At 49.0% G+C, this 17,861-nt stretch overlaps 1 protein-coding gene across 1 annotated transcript in view; it reads left to right on the top strand.

Annotated features, from left to right (window-relative positions):
• LOC144137939 (uncharacterized) overlaps positions 1-17,861 on the top strand; it is a 126,826-nt gene that overhangs the window by 27,003 nt on the left and 81,962 nt on the right. The window contains exons 13-19 of the mRNA XM_077669971.1: positions 585-750; positions 2,363-2,544; positions 5,247-5,469; positions 10,108-10,248; positions 11,223-11,306; positions 14,128-14,328; positions 17,129-17,171. Of these exons, the coding sequence (XP_077526097.1) occupies positions 585-750; positions 2,363-2,544; positions 5,247-5,469; positions 10,108-10,248; positions 11,223-11,306; positions 14,128-14,328; positions 17,129-17,171 (1,040 nt within the window). The remainder of the gene's footprint in view (positions 1-584; positions 751-2,362; positions 2,545-5,246; positions 5,470-10,107; positions 10,249-11,222; positions 11,307-14,127; positions 14,329-17,128; positions 17,172-17,861) is intronic.

Genomic DNA, 17,861 nt, shown 5'->3' with positions numbered 1-17,861 from the left:
AATCAATCAGTTTTTAGTTCGCAGCCCTTAAGCGTCCTCTACTGTGGTTTGACGGCGTCACTGGCCTTGTAACCAAGCGAACAGAGTTAACACCGGAGACTGAAGGAAAACGGAGAAAAAAAGCATGGCGAAAGTGTGAGGGGGAGGGCAATATGCAAAGACTTCGCCACAGAAGTCTAGCATGCGTTGCATGCTGCACGTACATTGGTCCTTGAGCGTCCTCCTCGTTGCGTGGCTCATCCGAACCACGTGACGTTTGTGCAGGAGCTTCAAACACTATATACAACAACGTTCTCAGCAGTGGTGGTGACACGCTGCGAGGTGACGGCAGAGTAGGGCACGCCGCCATGCCTTCGCTGATCACGCAATAGCTTCCTCAGGCGCAGCTACTATGCACCATGATCGAGAAGACTGCACTTTGCGCTGCGCACAAATTTCGCATTAAAGATTATAATAAATTTCAGCCATTTTTTATTTCAGCATCAGTCTTAGGGACTTGGTTCCTCATCTGTCCCCTGCCTGTTGTGTTTTGGTGTTCGATCGTTGCACTCTTGGGCCTTCTTTTCTCCGGTGCGTGAATGCAGGAGCTCTGAGCTTCGCGAGCGCCTGGAGGGGGCGCTGCTGCAGCTGCAAGAGCTCGAACAGGAGCGCAGTCGGCAGGCAACCTTGGTGGCCTCCATCGCCCGACAGCGGGACATGTACAGGACACTGCTGGCATCCAGTGGACGCCAGGACCTGCCCATCTTCACAGTAAGAAACCTGAGAGCCGTCGTCAACCCTTGACCTTTTTATGGACTGTCATTCGGGCAGGTGTAGCAGTGGCAGTGTGCATCCTGAGAATCAGTTTGTGCGCCGCATCTATTAAGCAAGTTGTGATGATCAGTCATGTAGACCGGCAAGGCAGCACGTGTGGTACGTTATAGATTGCTGATAGCAGCTGCGGTGAGCATTCGATTAAAGCTTTTTTTTTTTAATTTATTATACAAATCCTTTTTTTTCCTGGTCAAATGCTTGCCCATTATATGGGGGAAAATGCGCCAACTTGGTACAACGATGCAATGCATAAATGACTGCGTGCGCGTGAAAGACGCCTTACTGCACTTGTGGGTTCGTTTCTGCATTGTGCCTCTTCAGATTTCAGTGCACCTTCTGCCGTTGTAATGAAATTTCTTAATAGCCCAATGGCAATCTTGCCGAGGTAATTCCTTGCTTGCTTTGTGTCTAAGCTCTAAAGAAATGTCTTCAGCACAGTCGTGGGCTATCTGATGCACTTGGTGAAGCTTCGAAAAATTAGAAAGATCTGCAAGCCGCTCTGGTGGTGCAGTTATTTGATGTAGCAAAAATTGGCCCCTGTATGCGGTGGAGGTAGAAACCCGAGAGTCTATTATGTTCTCTGTAGTTAGTAAAGCGTCCTTTTTATCCCGCCTTTGTTAGTGATAGAGTGGTAGCAATAACGGCAAATCATTTGGTGATAAATTTGTTGTGCGTTTACCGTACCTCGAATGTAGGCCGAACAAAAAGGCGAGGTCAGCGTTCACAAAAAGAAAACACGTTTATTGAACATGAAGATGCGGTGCTGGAACTCAATCAGTTTCTCCTCAAAATCACCGGGCAACTTCTGGGCGATTGAGGTTCGACGACGGAGGCTAAAGCCGAAGCGCTTCATGAATTTCTGTAGCCAGCCCCGACTGGCTTTGAAGTGTACCCGCAATAGGCCTCGTTCCCTTGAAAGCTCCCTTGCTTTTGCCTGGAGCACTTCCGTCGTTACTGGAAGGGCAGCTGCTCGCTGCGTCCAAACGAAGTCAGCCAATGTCATCTCCATTTCGTGGTGACGGCCTTCTCGTGGTCCGGTGAATGCCATCCTCATTGCGGCGCACGCAAATATCCTCTCCTGTTGCATCCTCCAACGACGGACATTTTTTTTTCATCCACGCCGAAGTACCGCCCGGCTTGAACGTTCGATGACAACTGCGCAGCTAAAACAATTTTTCTTTTAAAAGCGTCACTATAATGGCGCCGCTTGTTTGGTGCCATTGCGCTGTCAAAACCAAACGCCACACCGCACGCAGGCCACTATCTGCACAGTTCAAAACGGCGCTATCGCCCCCAGCTATGGCCCCTTGAGTGGCTACTGGCTCGTCTAGTAATGGCTACAATACTTTCTTTTCTGGGTGGTGCTAGCTGCGCGCCACTTCCCTCAATTTCACTTGGAAATTGGCGCGTGTTTCAAAATCCTCGAATCCAAGCCAACCCTGGAGTTTGATATATCAGTATTTCAAAGAAACTATCGGCTTAGATTTAACGGTAGTTGACTTGCTCTTGGCGATGTTTATATAAAAGAAAACCCCTTTGTTTGCTCCAGGAGGATGACGACTCGTTTGATCCGCTGGTCACATCGACGCCGGCTGTGGTGGGTGTCAAGCGGTCGACTTCCGACAAGCCGGCCGCTGTCAAAGGCAAGCCAGGGCAGGATGCCAAGGCGGCCTTGGCCGAACTGCAGAAGGAGTTTGACACCTACAAGAAGGAGATGGCGGAGAACCACAGGTGGGAGGAAGAAGCGTGGGTGCAGGGACTTTCTATTTCATAAACACTACAGAAGCAACCTTTTCTGCATGGCGCAAACAAAGCATCAAATAAGCATGGTGATATGCTACATGCTGTATCTAAAGCAATCTAAAACTTACTGAATCACTGTTATTTACAAAAAAAGGAAGGGTGGGGCAGGTATTGATTTAGAACATTTTTACATAGAAATCACTCGACTTAGATAAAAAAAAAAAACCTTGACTGCAGATGACCTTTGGGGTCTCTGCCGTTTGATTTGGTGCACATGGGATGCGTTATTGGCTTTCTGAAGGTCCCGTTGTGCAGGCTTCTAGACAACGGGGGCTTCAGGTTATGCCCAGTGCAAAACAATTTTTACTCTAGGATTGCTGGTTGCCCGCACTACAATTGGAAACTTCTCTATGCCGAGTTTTAACTAGGGCAAGGAGTGAGGCATTTTTTTTTTTTTCTTCAAACATAAATACTAAAACTTGCTTTCGGCTTTTCTTTGTTTTTTGTTTTTTTCTATAACCTTGCCTGCAGCAGCGACTTAGTACTCGTGCATGCACGTGTTCAACTGTTCATATCCGAAGCGTCATAAGGATACAAATGAGCTACTTCAAAGCTTGGTATTTTATTCAGCATAGCTTCAACTTCAATGCGTGCACATTTTTTTAATACTCTTGCAATTCAAGCCAGCCAATATTTTGCCCAGTACAGCCAATATGCACACAGCTGTATGCATGCATTGACATTATTGATTTTTTTTAAATCTGGAAAATGCTGCAGGTACGGAACATTTTTAAAATGCCGACAACAGTTACTCATTGACAATTTTGACTAATTCGCATTATTGCTAAAAGACCCACGGCAAACATCGTACTCTCGCGCTTGGCGCACAGCCCTATATTCGCAGCGCACGTTTATCACAACATTTTGTGATTTGAAATACCGTTGTCTATATAACATCAGATCGGACGTCGCTGGCTCTAATTGTAGCTACTTGCGCTCAATCGTAACCGGTAGCGCAATCAGGCCATGCCCCATGCGCTGCGGCGATGCCGTGTGCGCCGCAGCACTTGACGCACCGACTGTTTTTTTCCCAAGGCTACCAAGCCGACTTCCAAACATAGCAATAATTAAGTTGTGGGCTAACGTACGGGGTAGCAGAGGACCCCGGCTAGCTTTGCTAGAGAACGCTACGCGCCGTACACTAGCCCTGCGGAATCCGAAGACTCACGCACGGGTTCGGGTACTCACATGCGGTAGACAGGCTCCGGCAATCCAAAGTGAGGCTTTATTGCCTGGCAGATACAGTGCATACACCAGACAACACGACTATCGCTCGCGGGGAGACAGTGGCTCCTGTCGCTCGCTCAAGCCGCTGGGCTCAGACCTCGAGATCCGTCATCACGGCCGCGGGAGCAGGGGAGGCATCCCGAGGCGACCGATCAGGGCAGAATCTCTCGGCAGAGTCCGTGGAGCCAACTGGGTTCACCGTCATCGGGGCATTCGGCGTAGGCACAGCCGAGCCAACCGACTCCGACCAAATCGCCCAGTCGACTCCCCGCCGGAGCGCCCGTTCGTCCCGCAGATCAGCTTGGAGGGGAGAGGAGATCTTCCCCAGGTCGGGGAGAGGGGGGCGCGAAGGAAGGTGGCAAACTGGTCCTCCTTCCCCCGCGCCCTCGCGCACACGTTCGTGGCGAGCCGGTTCGGTGCGCGCACGGGGTCACGAAGAGGTCATGACTGACGTGACGCGCCGGCTGCCCAAAATGGCGGCTCCCAGCTCGCGAAAACATGTGCAGGCGAGGCGTAGGGCCCCCACAAAGTGTGGGGCCCCACAAAGTGTGGGGAACACGGGCCCCCACAAAGTGTGCAAACATCACAAATCAGACCGCTATCACAACCGCGCATGCCACGTTTCACCCTCCGGGGTAAAGTCACGCGCGCCACGAAGCGTTCAGTGACTTCCACCTTTCGAGCCACACAGTTTCCTGAAACCTGGCTCGTGATCTCGGGAATTTCCATCGCGATAACGTCTGTGTTGAATACCACAGCAGATAAAATGATTGAACAGAAACTTGGCCGAGCGAAGCAGTGAAAATGAACTCACAAACGCGCACTACGCTGTTCAGGCGGCCGCCATCTTGCATTGCCGCAGCGACGCCCAATCAGGAGGGCCGTTCTAATGCGCACCCAACAGAGGGCCAATCGCTCTTCAGCATCTATTTCTCGCTTTGTTTGTGCGTCTTTTTTTTTATTCTGGCGTTTGTGTGTTTGTGAATGAACGAAGATAAAAGAGGCGACTGGAACCAGAAAGAGGATCGGTCGGCCAATCTAATGATGCAAAAATGACCGCGCCCTGTGGCACTGTTGCGGAGATGCAGCACTCCGAAAATTGCCGTTTTTTCGCAGTTTTGTGCTGATATTGTGTCACCGTGGCTGGAAAAAGTATTTTTTTATGCCACTTTGCGATGGTTTTCGGTGGAAAATCTTTGCAAACGCACAGAATGGAAAACATAGAAGCTGAATGTGTGGCTTTCAAAAAAAAACGATGTTTTGGTCATTTTTCCGAAGTTGTAAGCTGCGTCCCGCCATAAGATGGCACTCTCGAGGGGCGTGCACAAGGTAGAGCAGCACCGTTTGTTCCAAGCCAGACTCCGCCATTGTGGCCGTCCCTCTCCCCCTCTCCCCCGGGGCAGGATGGTGTCGGAGCAGCTGACGCGCAGCCAGGAGGAGTCCCTGCGGCTGCGGCTGGAGGCGGCCCGGCGGGAGGCGGAGCTGTCGCACGTGCGCGAGCGCCTTGCCCTGGCCCAGAACAACCTGGAGCCCCTGCAGGGGGAGGTGGCTGGGCTGCGCGAGCGCACCCGACACCTCTCCGACAGCCTCGTCCAGCATCAGCAGGCCCTGTCCACCCTGCGACAGGTCTCTCTCCCGCTCTCCCCCTCCTCTTCCACATCCTGTTTTCCTTCTCTTTCTCCTTGTCGTGCTCATCCTCATCCTTTTATTTTGCATCCTCCTCTTGCTCCTTGTCCTTCTCATCTTCCTCTTCGTTGTTGTCCTGCTCATCCTCCTCTTCCTCATCCTTTTTTCTTATCCTTTTGCTCCTCTTTGCCCTGCTTATCCTTCTGTGTCTCCTCTGCTTCATTCACCTCTCTTTCTCCCTTTTCCTTCTACTTTGACCTCCTTATCCTACTCCTTTTTCACTCCTCCTCATATTTCGACTCCTTATCATCATCCTTTTTTCCCCTCACATTGTCCTCTCTAGGCTTGTGCGAATAGTGATATTTTAGTTCGAAGCGAATTCGAAGCGAATAGTCCTAGGGGTCGAATACTTTCGAAGCGAATTCGAATAGCTGTCAGGTGTCACTAAGACATTCTGGTAAAAAAGTTCTACAGTAAAATCTCGATGATACGAATATCGCGGGACCGCGAAAAAAATTCGTATCATCCGAAATTCGTATGAACCAACACGACCAAGAAATTGAGCACTGAAAAAAGTTTTCGTTTAATTCTTTTCTTACTTTCGCATGGAGAAATCCGTGACGTTTTTCTGCTTGTTCTTAACCTCCATGTCGCCGAGCGGTAATTTCTGGACTTTCGTCTATTCACTCGCGGTGCCCAAGCTCACTACCGGAGCATTTTTGCACGCGATTCATGCGCGTCGGCGTTGCGCGCGCGATTTTAACGCCCGCCTCGGCGATTCCGCGCTGGCGGTCGCCTGTGCCTCTGTCAGAGAATGACGCGCGTGGCAGTGGGAGGAGCCTGGCGCCAATGGGAAGGCGTGCACCTCAGGGCGGCAGTTTTGAAGCGCTCGAGACAGCTGGCTGGCTCCACCGGAGACGTTTAGGCTTAGCACCCCGGCAGATATTTCATAGGCGCTTTCACTCGCGGCACGGATGATTTTTTATAGCACCATTTTCGCCCACATTGTTAGCTCGTTTACCGCACAAGAAACTTCGTGTGTGCTTTGAGCGGTATCTTAAGGGGGGACGCGGGTCTTAGAATGGTCCAAAATCGCGAAAATACGCATTTTGGGAAAAACACATTTTTGAAGTCTTTATACCTTCAAGCACCTACTCTAAAAGTTTCACCGCTGAATTTGATCGGGAATAATCTCAAAAACGACTTTCAAAACGCAGCGGGAGCCGCAAAACGCCGAAAACCGGGCTAAAAAAGCTTGAACTTCGCGCGCGCGTCACAATCGAAGCAGACTGCCGGCGGCGGCCATCTTGGGCTCGCTTTGTAGCTGATTTCTTTGTGCGTATTTTGCGCCATCTCAAAATGGCGTCGCATGCGGAGAACGAGCGTTACCGCCGATTTACTGAAGGTCGTTTCGGAGCCGCTGATTGGCAGGAGCACGCGCGCTCGAGTCGAACCCCCCGTTCCGCGTCTCTGATTGGCCGGCGCCGTTGAGCCTCCATTTTTTTTGTTTTGTTTTTGCAGGCGCGCGTTCGCTTCCGCAGTATTTTCAATTCGGGTGCGTTTTCTCTGCCGTTAGTGACTGCAATTCTGTCACAACGTCTTTATGTCTCGTGCTGCAATGCCTGAAGACATTTACATCAAGGAACTACGCGCTGCAAGCGTACGAAAACACGATGGAAGACGCCGTAGACGGCGGTGCCGACATCGCCTGTCACGTACGAGCCTGGTCCGAGAAGCGCCGCGTGGAAACGTCCAGATTTAGTTAGCTGTTGTGCTTTGTTTATATTTGTGGGGAAAAAAAAGTCCGCAGCACAATATGTTTGTGCTTTTCTGTAGTTTGCATCGACGTTGAAGGAAGTGCAAAGAAGGAACTACCGTACGTGGAGGTTCAGCAAAAAGTGCAGTTTTCCAGCGCTGTTTACAAAAGTTTTTCATTACTTGCATAGAGCCTTCCTGGTTATTTTTGGGGTACGGTCGCATACTTTGTTTTTTTTTTCTTTAGGAACAGAGTGACATGGCGATTTTTATATTGGGCCATGCTGTAGCAAGAGTTAAAAACTAGATTTTCCTTTCTTAGTTTGCAACGTCATGCTCTGCCTTACTGAGTGTTTCACTATCAGGCTTTTGACCTAGGATGATAAGACTGGTATCATTTAATTTGCAATAAATAGATCTAGCAGGTGATGCTGTTTGTATGATGCTGTTTGTATCACTCTGGTATCCATCGCCAAATCGAAGTCCACCTGCAGCTCTACAGCTTATTTTGTGAGGTCACGCTCTTCCTTGCGTGGTGTTTCCTTATCTTACTCTTTAGCCAGGATAACAAGACTGGTATAATTTAATTTGTATTGAATTGGTCTAGCAGCTGATGCTATTTGTATCACTGAAGCATTGGTCACCAAAGTGCATTTCACCTACAGCCTTGCTGTAGGTTTGAGATGCATAGCAGGACAATCTCTAGTTCTGGGTGGCTGCTGTGCTTTAGTCTCATTGGTAGCACAAAAATAACAGCAGCACATGGTATTTGTGCCTTTCTGTATTCTGTAAAGACACTGAAAGAAAAGGTGAATGAGGATATACAGTTTCTGAAGTGTAACAGTAGAAAATTTAATTTTCCTTCGCAATTTGTACGGTATTCGTGCGAATTTATGTCAATCTTTCCATAGGTATTTTTGTGTTACAGTCACATAGTTGGTATGCTTTTCTTCGTGAAGAATAGAGCTACAAAATGATGCTATTTATATTGTTGTAGCTATGCTGTAGCAAAAGTTACCGTGATCTAAAACTTCAAATGCATTTTTCTCAGTTGCTTTTTTTGCAAGACCAAGCTCTGCCTTACGGGGGTTTTTGTAATGTTGCTCTTAGGCTAGGATGACAAGACTGGTACCATTGTATTCGTACTGAATTGATCTAGGGGGTGATGCTATTTTTATTGCTCTGTCATTGTTTGCCTATTTGCAAAAATTAATAAACATGAGGCAATTTTATACGAATTGTTGATATCAAATGTTCACCTCTTTCATGCTTTGCAAGTCTTCGAAATGAATAAAAATAGCATAGCCCCCCAGAGTAGAACTTTGGCATTAAGTCCGTATAAATCATCATTGAGTTTGCTAAAGCGAAATTGCTCTAAACCCCCGTAAGAAATGCCTCAAAAAATAAATTTCAAAGTGTTGTATTTCTTGAACAAATACAGCTATGTTAAAACTAATTACATATTTGAAATCAGCGTAAAAAACTGCTTAAGACTGCCAATTTTCACCTAGCTGGCACTAATAATAAAAAAAATTGTCTAAAGACCCACCTCCCCCCTTAAGTAGCGGTTAGAAGCGGTGGCTCGAGCGCCCCACACCACTTCGCTACCGAAGGTGCCGTCTGGTTGCCGCGGCCGGCCGGCAGCGTGCGGGTGGTTTCGCGGCGGCGTCAGCGCGCCTGTGGAGTCCGCGGCGCGTTTTCGCGAACAGAAAACAACAGCTCGGCCGTTCCTGCAGAAAGAGCCCGTACGTCACCTTCTCTTGCTCGTTCGTCAGTCGGACGCCTCGCCGGCTCGTTTGTATCATCCGCCGGGCCACGCAGGCCCGTTCGCGAGAGCCGAAATTTTTCCCATTGTTGCAGTGGGAACAATTTCATTGTTTGAAACAAGGAAACAGGAGTCTCGACTACCCTGCCGAACATGCGCGAAGGCTGCGACGAAGCGACAACGCTTTGAATGTGGCTTAGCTTGTCTTGGCTCCACATGTAGTCAAGATGTAGGACTGATGTCGATGGCACTGCGGCTTGCCTAACGAAACCGAAACTTGAACGAAGTTTTGATATTCGTTCATCCCGAATACTTCGAAATATCGGAAATTTTAAATTCGAGTCGAAGCGAATTCGAATACTGTAATATTCGTTCGAATATTCGAAGCGCCCGAATATTCGCACAAGCCTAGTCCTCTCCTATCTCCATTCTCGCTCTTGTCCTTGTCTTGTCGCGCTCGACAAGACAAGGACAAGTCTTGTCCTGCTTATTCTTTTTTCCCTTCTCGTCCACCTCTTTGCTTTCCTCCTCCTCTGCCTCCTAGTGCTGGTCATCATCCTTTTTATTTTCTTCGTCATCATCCTCCTCATTTATCATCATCGTCATCGTCATAATCCTTTTTCTCCTTCCTTTTTTGCCTTTTTAACATGCCTCCCAAGCAGTGGACCACATCCTTCGCGCGTGTGTGTGGTGGAGTTGTGTCCTTGGTAGTCATGGGGCCGCCATCTCTATTTGAGACCAAATAAGTGGGCCAACAGGTGTGACTGCGGGAGAGGTTCTGTGCGTTGGGTGCAAAGTCTAGATGAATGCAGCTTAGCACTGTGTGTTAACATTCCTTGAGTTATTATACTGACAAGTGCTTTACGGTGGTATTTACCAGATGGAGTAAAACAAGGAAAATGCACGTTATGTTTTTTGTGCACGGTGTTTGGTGGGCGAAGGAAGCGTTCTGAGTGTGATAGAGTGCTTTGCTTATCACAGCGTTTGGTTATATTGCACTTGTTTTCATTCTTTTTAGGGTTGGTTGTGTTTTGTGGAGTGGTTTTTCTTAAGGGCTTGGCCTGTTGCAGCTGGGACATTTGGAAGCTGAGGCGCTCTTCTACTGTCTTCTCACACAGGAACTGTCGTCGTCGCAAGAGGCGGCGTCCCGCGCCGAAGTTCTGCTCGAGAGTGCGCGAGCAGAGCGAGACCAGCTTCGTGAGACCAACGCCCGACTCGAGCGCGACATTGAGGCTACTCGCCAGGAAAAGGGCTCGCAGGCAAGTTGGGGCCACAGAATATTTCATTTTTTAGTCTGTTGTGTCATAGAGTTTCGTTCTAATACTATAAACTATACGCGGGAACAAGTTAAGAACGGCAATAGCTCATGTCTGGCATCACTCCGCCGAAGCGACGGACCCAGATGTAAGTGGGAAAGTGCGTTTTGAAAGGAGATTGCAATGAATGCATGAGGTCGTGTGCCTTTTCTCACGTAGTTTGTTTGTCATCGCTGCAGTAGTTTATAAACATGTTAAGTCCGGAAAATCATGGAAACGGCTCGTGCCATGTTCAAAACACTCCCCGTAAGGCACTACTTGCGCCGCACGGAGTAACATCTGGCGGCGATGAGGCACAGCTACCTGAGTATAGAGGGAATTGTGTCACTGTAATCGTGTGCTGTCATGGACACCACCGTAGCAGCTAGCTGTGTTCACCGTCTATTTGGCTTGGCCAGCCAGCCACATGGCTTCTTTTTGCTCGTGAAGCCAAAATTAACAATAAGTGTGACATTTTTTTATGTTCGTCTTGCATGAAGTCTATAAATAATTCCTGACAAATAAATCCTTTTGGGGCTCCAGTTTTGTATTACAGATAAAAGAACTTTAAGTAATCCTTTAGAATAATATTGTTTTCTGCAAGCCACAGGCAACTCAGCCGTGCCAAGTAACAATGGAACATTTTTGTCATACATGACGGCAGGTTCGTTGAAGTGCAGCTCACCTAGTCTCGGAATTAATGGAAGTGATAGGCCTCTCTTAATGAGTAGCGTAATGGGCATTGCTTCGGTATAAATTTAGTTGCCGGGCCCTTTGTTTTCCTGATACAGGCTGAGCAGTCGCTTCTTTGAGGAAGAGTTTTTCCAACTCTTTTAGTTTGGCTTGGCTTGGATTGGTTTTACACTGGCTGTGGAGTAATTGAGTGGTTTTAGTTGTGGCAGAGGGGGTGATGACTGGCACGATGTATTTTCTTGCAGGCACGCATCCTTTCCAACCTTCAGACGCTGCAGCTGAACTTGGAGCGCATGGACGTAGAACGTCGGGATGCCGACCAGGCCAAGGTTAGTGTGGAAGTAATGGGGTGACGGGGTACTCGAACTTTCTGGCTTTGTCACGAGGTTGCCACGTGTCGGTAAAATGAAGCCGAGGCTTGTTACGAGATCGTGGTAATGTTTGAGATTTACGAGCTGCTTCCAATAGCAGTGGCTGATGAGTAATTAACCGGCTTGGCTACTATGTTTCCATCATTTTCGGTTGAAAGAAAACTCGCAGAGGTGCATTTAACAGGAGTTCTAGAATGTGTATGTGAAGTGAAACAGAAGGGTTGCATATTAGAAGCTTCAATAACACGGTTAGGCGGGCTAGTTGGTATTCTGAATTGATTGATTGTAGGGTTTAATGCGCCGACGCAACGCAGGCGATGAGGCGCGCCGTAGTGGAGGGCTCCGGATTAATTTTGACCACCTGGGGATCTTTAACGTGCGCCGAAATCTCGTACACACGGGCGTTTCTGCTTTTCGCCTCCATCAGAAAAGCGACCGCCGCGGCCGGGAATCGAACCCGCGACCTCGTGCTCAGCAGCGCAACGCGGTATTCTGAATTCATGGCTGTAACTTTTGCGCAACTTTAGACGGAGACAGATAGAAAAAGGTCTTCGTGTCTTCGCTGGTCTTCGTGTCCCTTTTTGTATCTGTCTCCGTCTAAAGTTGCGCAAAAGTTGCAGCCATGTATTAGAAGCTTGTCAAGCTGTATCTGACGAGCTACTACTGGTACAAATAAGTACAAACACAACCGATTACAATAGAGTTGGTAGTGGTAGCTTTGGGGTTCGGCATTACGACGTCTTTAATGGTAGCTGCTGTTTTGAGTGGGTTCACAGTAACGAGGTTGTCATGTACGACTGAAGCGACACCGATATGAGCGCTGACTGAAAATGTAAGGCGGCGGCGGGGAGTAGTATCGTTTTTGTGTTTAGAGAAATGACCCGTTTCCAGTGTTTCGAATAACCCCCCCTGTGCTGAGCATGTTTTATGTAGCTTGTAGCTTTATTTACTGTTTTTTCAATTTTGACGCCATACTCCTTGAACAATGGTTGTGCAGGTTTATGAATGCAGCGCTGCGAAGAATGTTGTCAAGAGTGTTAGAAGGTACAACAGGCAGCGCACATTTTTGGCGAGGGATGTACAGGTTCACACAGCACAAGCGGTGACTTCCAACTGATTGTTTTATTTCCAGTTGCAATAATACATACCTCGCTTGTGCGGAAAGACATTACTAACATGTACAGAAGCAAGAGGCAGAGATTCTCCATCTTGCCAAGCCACAGGGACCTTGTTGAGGCTACGGCCACATCTGCATTGCCGTTACCACCAAGAATGCGATTTCCTCCCACATAATTGCCATCGAAAGCACGCTAATGTAGTTATCAGAAGCTTTTTGCATCCTTGCAGCTTCAACAAGTTCCCTTGTGTTTCGGTTTCTGCTCCTAAAGGTTGAGAAAGTGCAGTCGCAAGGAAAGTGCAACTGCCGGTGAATGTACCTCAAAGGGGACATCAAGACAAAATAGCGCTTTGTTTATTTTGAAGGAACTAGCCTTTGGTAACTCAGTGGGCTCCATGACAGCCATGAAAGCCGTTTTTTAACCGAAAAAGAAAATGCAAAAGATATTGGAAAAACTATTAATTTCATGCTACAGTGACGGAATATAGCAGAAGGGATGCAATAGAGGTTAGCACTAACAGCACAGCTAGCTATCAGTGCGTCAGCTGCACGTTAGCTCTCAAGTCATATGATTGAACGGAACCAGAGGCCTCCTAGCAATCACCCAGTCAGGTTGCTTGGCGGTTGGCTTTGGTCAGTGGTCGTCTTTTGCACTAACAAGATTACATGACATTACGGAGAGACTGCCGTAAAGTGGCTGGGGGTGTCGCCACTGCTTGACATGCTTTATTTAGTATCCCAATTACTTGCTTGCAGGTTGCGCTAAAATTAGCGTCACTGTTGTTGGGCCAAAGCACTCTTTTAAAGTGAAAGCTTTCTTAGTAGGACCGATGACGTCTTGTCAGAGAGCTAATGCATTTCGCCATAGACTGGTTGGTCGACCGGAAAGCTCTGATAAGATCTTTGGACACAAGGTGCATGCACGAGACCGGGCTTCCATTGTGTCGAGACGGTTGCTCCAAAATTGCGAAAAAGGAACGGTTCTAGATAAGACAATACACGCATCAATCATGAACAAGGAGCACAGTGGTATACCTTTATCTCACAAAACACTTATTGGTGTACGTTTAGGTCATTCATAGATACGCTTGCTTAGTTTGCGATTTGGGTCTTTTTAGGTTCGACTAGCGTCACTAAATAAGCTACGCTTAAGAGTACCGCCACTTCGCGCACCCGGAGGCGTCTGGGGGCCATTTTGTTTCTAGCTTGCAGTGTTGCCATCTCTCCGAACGAAACCGCCGCCGGTTGTGACGGGCAGAGTGCGACCGGCCGCTCTAGTGCCCGCGCAGCCAAGAGAGAGTGAGAGGAGAGGCGCCCAAAAACAAAATGGCTGCGCCCATATGTAAACAAACATCACGTGGTGCCGACCGACCAATGGAAATCCCGGCGGCACATAACAATGAGAGAAAAGAGTGCCGATACTCTAAAAGCCTTTATTTAGTGAGGCTAGGTTCGACGATAGGCTGGATGCACTTTCAACGAAGGTTTTGACGCACCTTTGATGTGAAAAAGCTTTTGCGCTTCTCACAACTTTCTTTACGAAGGGATGGCAAATTTTTGTAAAATGAACCAAACTTGTTTTTTACTTTTGTGGCCCCTTTAAAAGTGTGGCGTGCCTGCAGCATAGTATGTTGTCCCTTCCCCTGGGGATCGCGTGTGCAGCTCTCCCAGCTGGAGCTTCGCTGTGAGTCCCTGAGCCGCCAGCTGGAGTCGCAGCTGGAGCAGCAGGCCTCGCTCTCCTCCGCCTGGGAGCAGCAGCTAAAGGAGGCCCGGGAGCGAGCATCCGCCGAGGCTGACCGAGCCCGCAAGGCCACCGACGAGCTGGTCGAGGCCTACGCGCAGCTGCACGACGCCCGGCAACAGGTGAGCGGCCGGACATTACAAGACGGGTGGCAGGTGACCGCTGTTACCATTCCCTCTGGCCTGTAAGCTTTGGGAGCAAACATGGTTTTTGGAAAGCGCAAACTACCGACGTGGACGAAAGAAACGAAGATAGCACAAAGCACTTTGTGCTGTCATCGTCTTTGTTTCTTTTGTCTGCGTCGGTTGTTTGCGCTTCAGTTTTTGCATTTGCATCATTGTTTGCTTCAAATTTGGCTCCAGTTTCAGCAAGTAAGCCAACCTGAAGGCGCTGCTTATTTCCCGGTTTTTTTCTTGCGTGGCATACCAGAAGACAACAGTGTGGGACGAAATATGGTGGCTGCATGCCTTTTTAAAGGGGCCCTGAAAGGCATTTTGAGCACACTAAATGAAGTAGCGCAATCGTTAGATTGGGTCGTCAAGGTCATCTGGGCCAAGTATTACTCTTTTACGCGCAGCGGAAAGCTCACACTTTTGTTGCAAAGTTTGTCGCTTTTTTCTCACCCTTTCCTTCGTGTTTTTGGATGCCGCCATCTTCACATGTCTACATCATCGATTCCCCGATGTTCGTCATGAGCTAGACATCCTGCTATTGGGCGGCTTTTTCACGCACTTCCGGCAAAGAGATGAGTCGTCTGCTCAGCGTCGACTCGCCGGCTGATCTGCCATCGTAGTGCGGAGTGCTTAGACATTTTACGACAAACGAAACAAGTGTAAACAAACGCTTAACCGTTCGTATTGAATGCAACACGGCCATAACACGACATGGATATTCTCTTACCGGAGTACGTCCCATAAAGAAAGCGTTGAAGCCCCGTGGCACTTCTTTCGTGCAATCGCAGAGAACGCCCTGAGCCGAATGCCCGGGTTTGACGGATACATTTTTTTCCACTTCAAAACAATCCAGAGATGCGTTTCGAACGAACACAACGTCACAACATGCGTTGCAAGTCTGAACCGCGATTGACAGACGATGGGCTGCCTCCTCCTGCCCCTCGTAAATTCGGCACTCACCTCGCGCGCGGTTTGCGGGGACGAACAGCAAGTCACAACTCTGGCGCGCAAGCCGAGATGGCTTTTAGCCACGCACACTGCACATACCCGATGCGAGGTTGAGTCGTACGTCGCTCGAGAAAGATAATCCAGACCATGGGAAGCACTATCCACCCGCAGAAGCACAACGTCGCATTTCATCGCGAAACAAAGGCGTCCACAACACACACACCATCGCCTCCTGTAATGCCAAACGCATCTCGCACTTCCAAATGAGAGTGAGTAGTATGCCTGCAGTGCCCATATGCCGCGAGGTGGGGCCCCAAGCTGAACAGGGATCACGCAACCGTAACTGACCTCTGGGGCGGTTTGGGCCTTGTTGCCCAGTCAACCAATGTTTGAGATCGTCAAAGAAAGGCGCTCGCTCCAGCGCTAGAAAGCTCAGAGCCGCGCCGGAGCATGTTTAGCCAACGTTGCCGCTCTCCACCACGCGTTGCCCCAAGCTGAACTGGTCACATGATTGAAGCGTTTTGTGCACGGGTTCTGTATCGGCTTAAAATGTCTTTTTCACATGGCGCCGGCAGGAATTACCACCACCGCAAAATAAGACCCGGCACCAGCGGGGCCACATCTGATACGGCGCTTTTTGGATAAACAGTGCGCGGTGCATGAAAGGGACCCAGCGCAAGATCCTCCCCAGCGGCTGCGAGTTCGCCGCCGATTAAAAGTCACGTGCTGCACTGCAGCAACGCACACCGCGAAAGGGCAAGGCCAGGCCACCGCACACATGCGGCCAGATTTTTCGTTCGCTTATCCATCCTTGAGCGGAGTGCGGAATTCATGGTGTCAACAAAACTTGCCCGTAGCAGACGGCAGTCGGAGGAGCGTAATGCAGAAGTACGTCACCGCTGACTAGCGCAGCATCATGGGAGCAGTGCTCGCGCGCCGTCAACAGTTGAAAAGAGGAGGAAACGCGGCGCGACGATAATGCGCGGTTTTTGATTTACGATTTCTCAGCTAATACTCATCGCTTTAACAAAATTCTTGCGGGAGGAGATTGCTAATACATTGTCTTATTTGGTTACATGTAGATCCATGCATCGGCGGAAGGTATTTCAGGACCCCTTTAAATGCAGAGCATTTCTTTAACTCACGATGTTATGCGTCCATAACTCGGCGTCCGCACCACGCCAGCTGCGCCCTCTCCCCCACTCCTCCTCACCCTCAACACGCTTGCAACAACAGGTGCAGCGCGCGCTCCGGCGTTGCAAGCACCGTAGCAACAGCAGGTGCGGGCGCGTCGTGGCTGACGGTGGCGTGATAGCGCGCTCTCTCTCCGCACCCTCTCCCTCTACTGCGTTCGTTGGGAATATAAACCCGAGTGTCGGCGCGTCAGCCGCACTCCAGTTCTGCTTCGCTCTCTTCTCGTCGCGGTTGTCGCAGTTGCTAAGCGATGGAAGCAATCCAACTTCAGCGTCGCGGCACCAGTTCAAGACATCGTGCCATCGTCATCACCACCATTACAACACCCATCGCCACCGCCACGCGCGTAACGCCGCTAATGCTTTGCATTTACTCGTGCTCCTCCCGTGGGGGACATCGGGGTCCCTTTTTTACATTTAGCAGAGATCGAAACGGGGAAATGGTGTGGAACGTAAAAAGACCATTGATGCTGGTCCTCTTTATTGGGAGTTGGACTCCACTGCACAAGCAAACATAATTCGAAAGCTTTAGCACTGAGCATTGCATGTGCAGAAGGTGTGAGCATTCTCTAGAAAAACTTCTCTTTTTGTTTTTTTCTTCCTACCAGCTCTCCGAGAAGCAATCCCACTTGGCAAGAGCTGAAGGCTCAGGTTAGTCTCCCTGTCTTTTTTTTTTCCAACTCTACTTTTTTTCCCAACTTTTTTATTATTATTATTATTTTTTTTTTTCCCAATAAACATTTTGCCTCTTCCTCCAACTCCACTCTTATGGCAGCCAACCATGGAGAAGTTATATACAGTAATCCCTCATTATAACATTATCGCTTTATTCAAAATTTCTTCTGGTCCCGAGCCAAACGCATCTATTTCAGACCGCATTACTCGAACCGCACGAAAAGCTTGACCCGCTTAGAGCGAAATGGCGAGCGTAAGCGTCACCGAGTGGCAGCAAACCCAGCGGTGAGTTAGGCTGTCAACATGGCGGGTCAACGCAAGGTGGTGTTTTCCCGCGATTTTCTCGAGCCTACCACGCTCGATTCACGCCATCCGACTTTAGACAAACGGTAAAAATTCGTGGTAGGTTCATTGAATTTTGTTCCTAGACATTAGTCAATGAGGCGGACGCGACGGTGCGCAAACACCGACACTCGAACCGTAGAATAAGCAGTGTCGTTGACAACGGGGTGCTGAAAAACTCTTGTTTTGCAAACTTCAACGCGGCAGACCTCGGGGGGAAAATTGCCCAGTGATCATGCAAAGCCCCTAGAGCAAAACCGGTCAGTTTTCATGATTGCGCTGTGTTCCCACAATGAGCGGTTAATTGTTTTTTGAGCTCAACAG

Source organism: Haemaphysalis longicornis, unplaced genomic scaffold, assembly GCF_048455015.1.
Source record: "Haemaphysalis longicornis isolate Haplotype H1 unplaced genomic scaffold, Haemaphysalis longicornis Haplotype H1 scaffold_5, whole genome shotgun sequence".
In the NCBI taxonomy this organism is placed as follows: Eukaryota; Metazoa; Arthropoda; class Arachnida; order Ixodida; family Ixodidae; genus Haemaphysalis; species Haemaphysalis longicornis.
The sequence above is the reverse complement of the archived record's forward strand: the minus strand, read 5'-3'. Positions and strand labels throughout refer to the sequence as shown.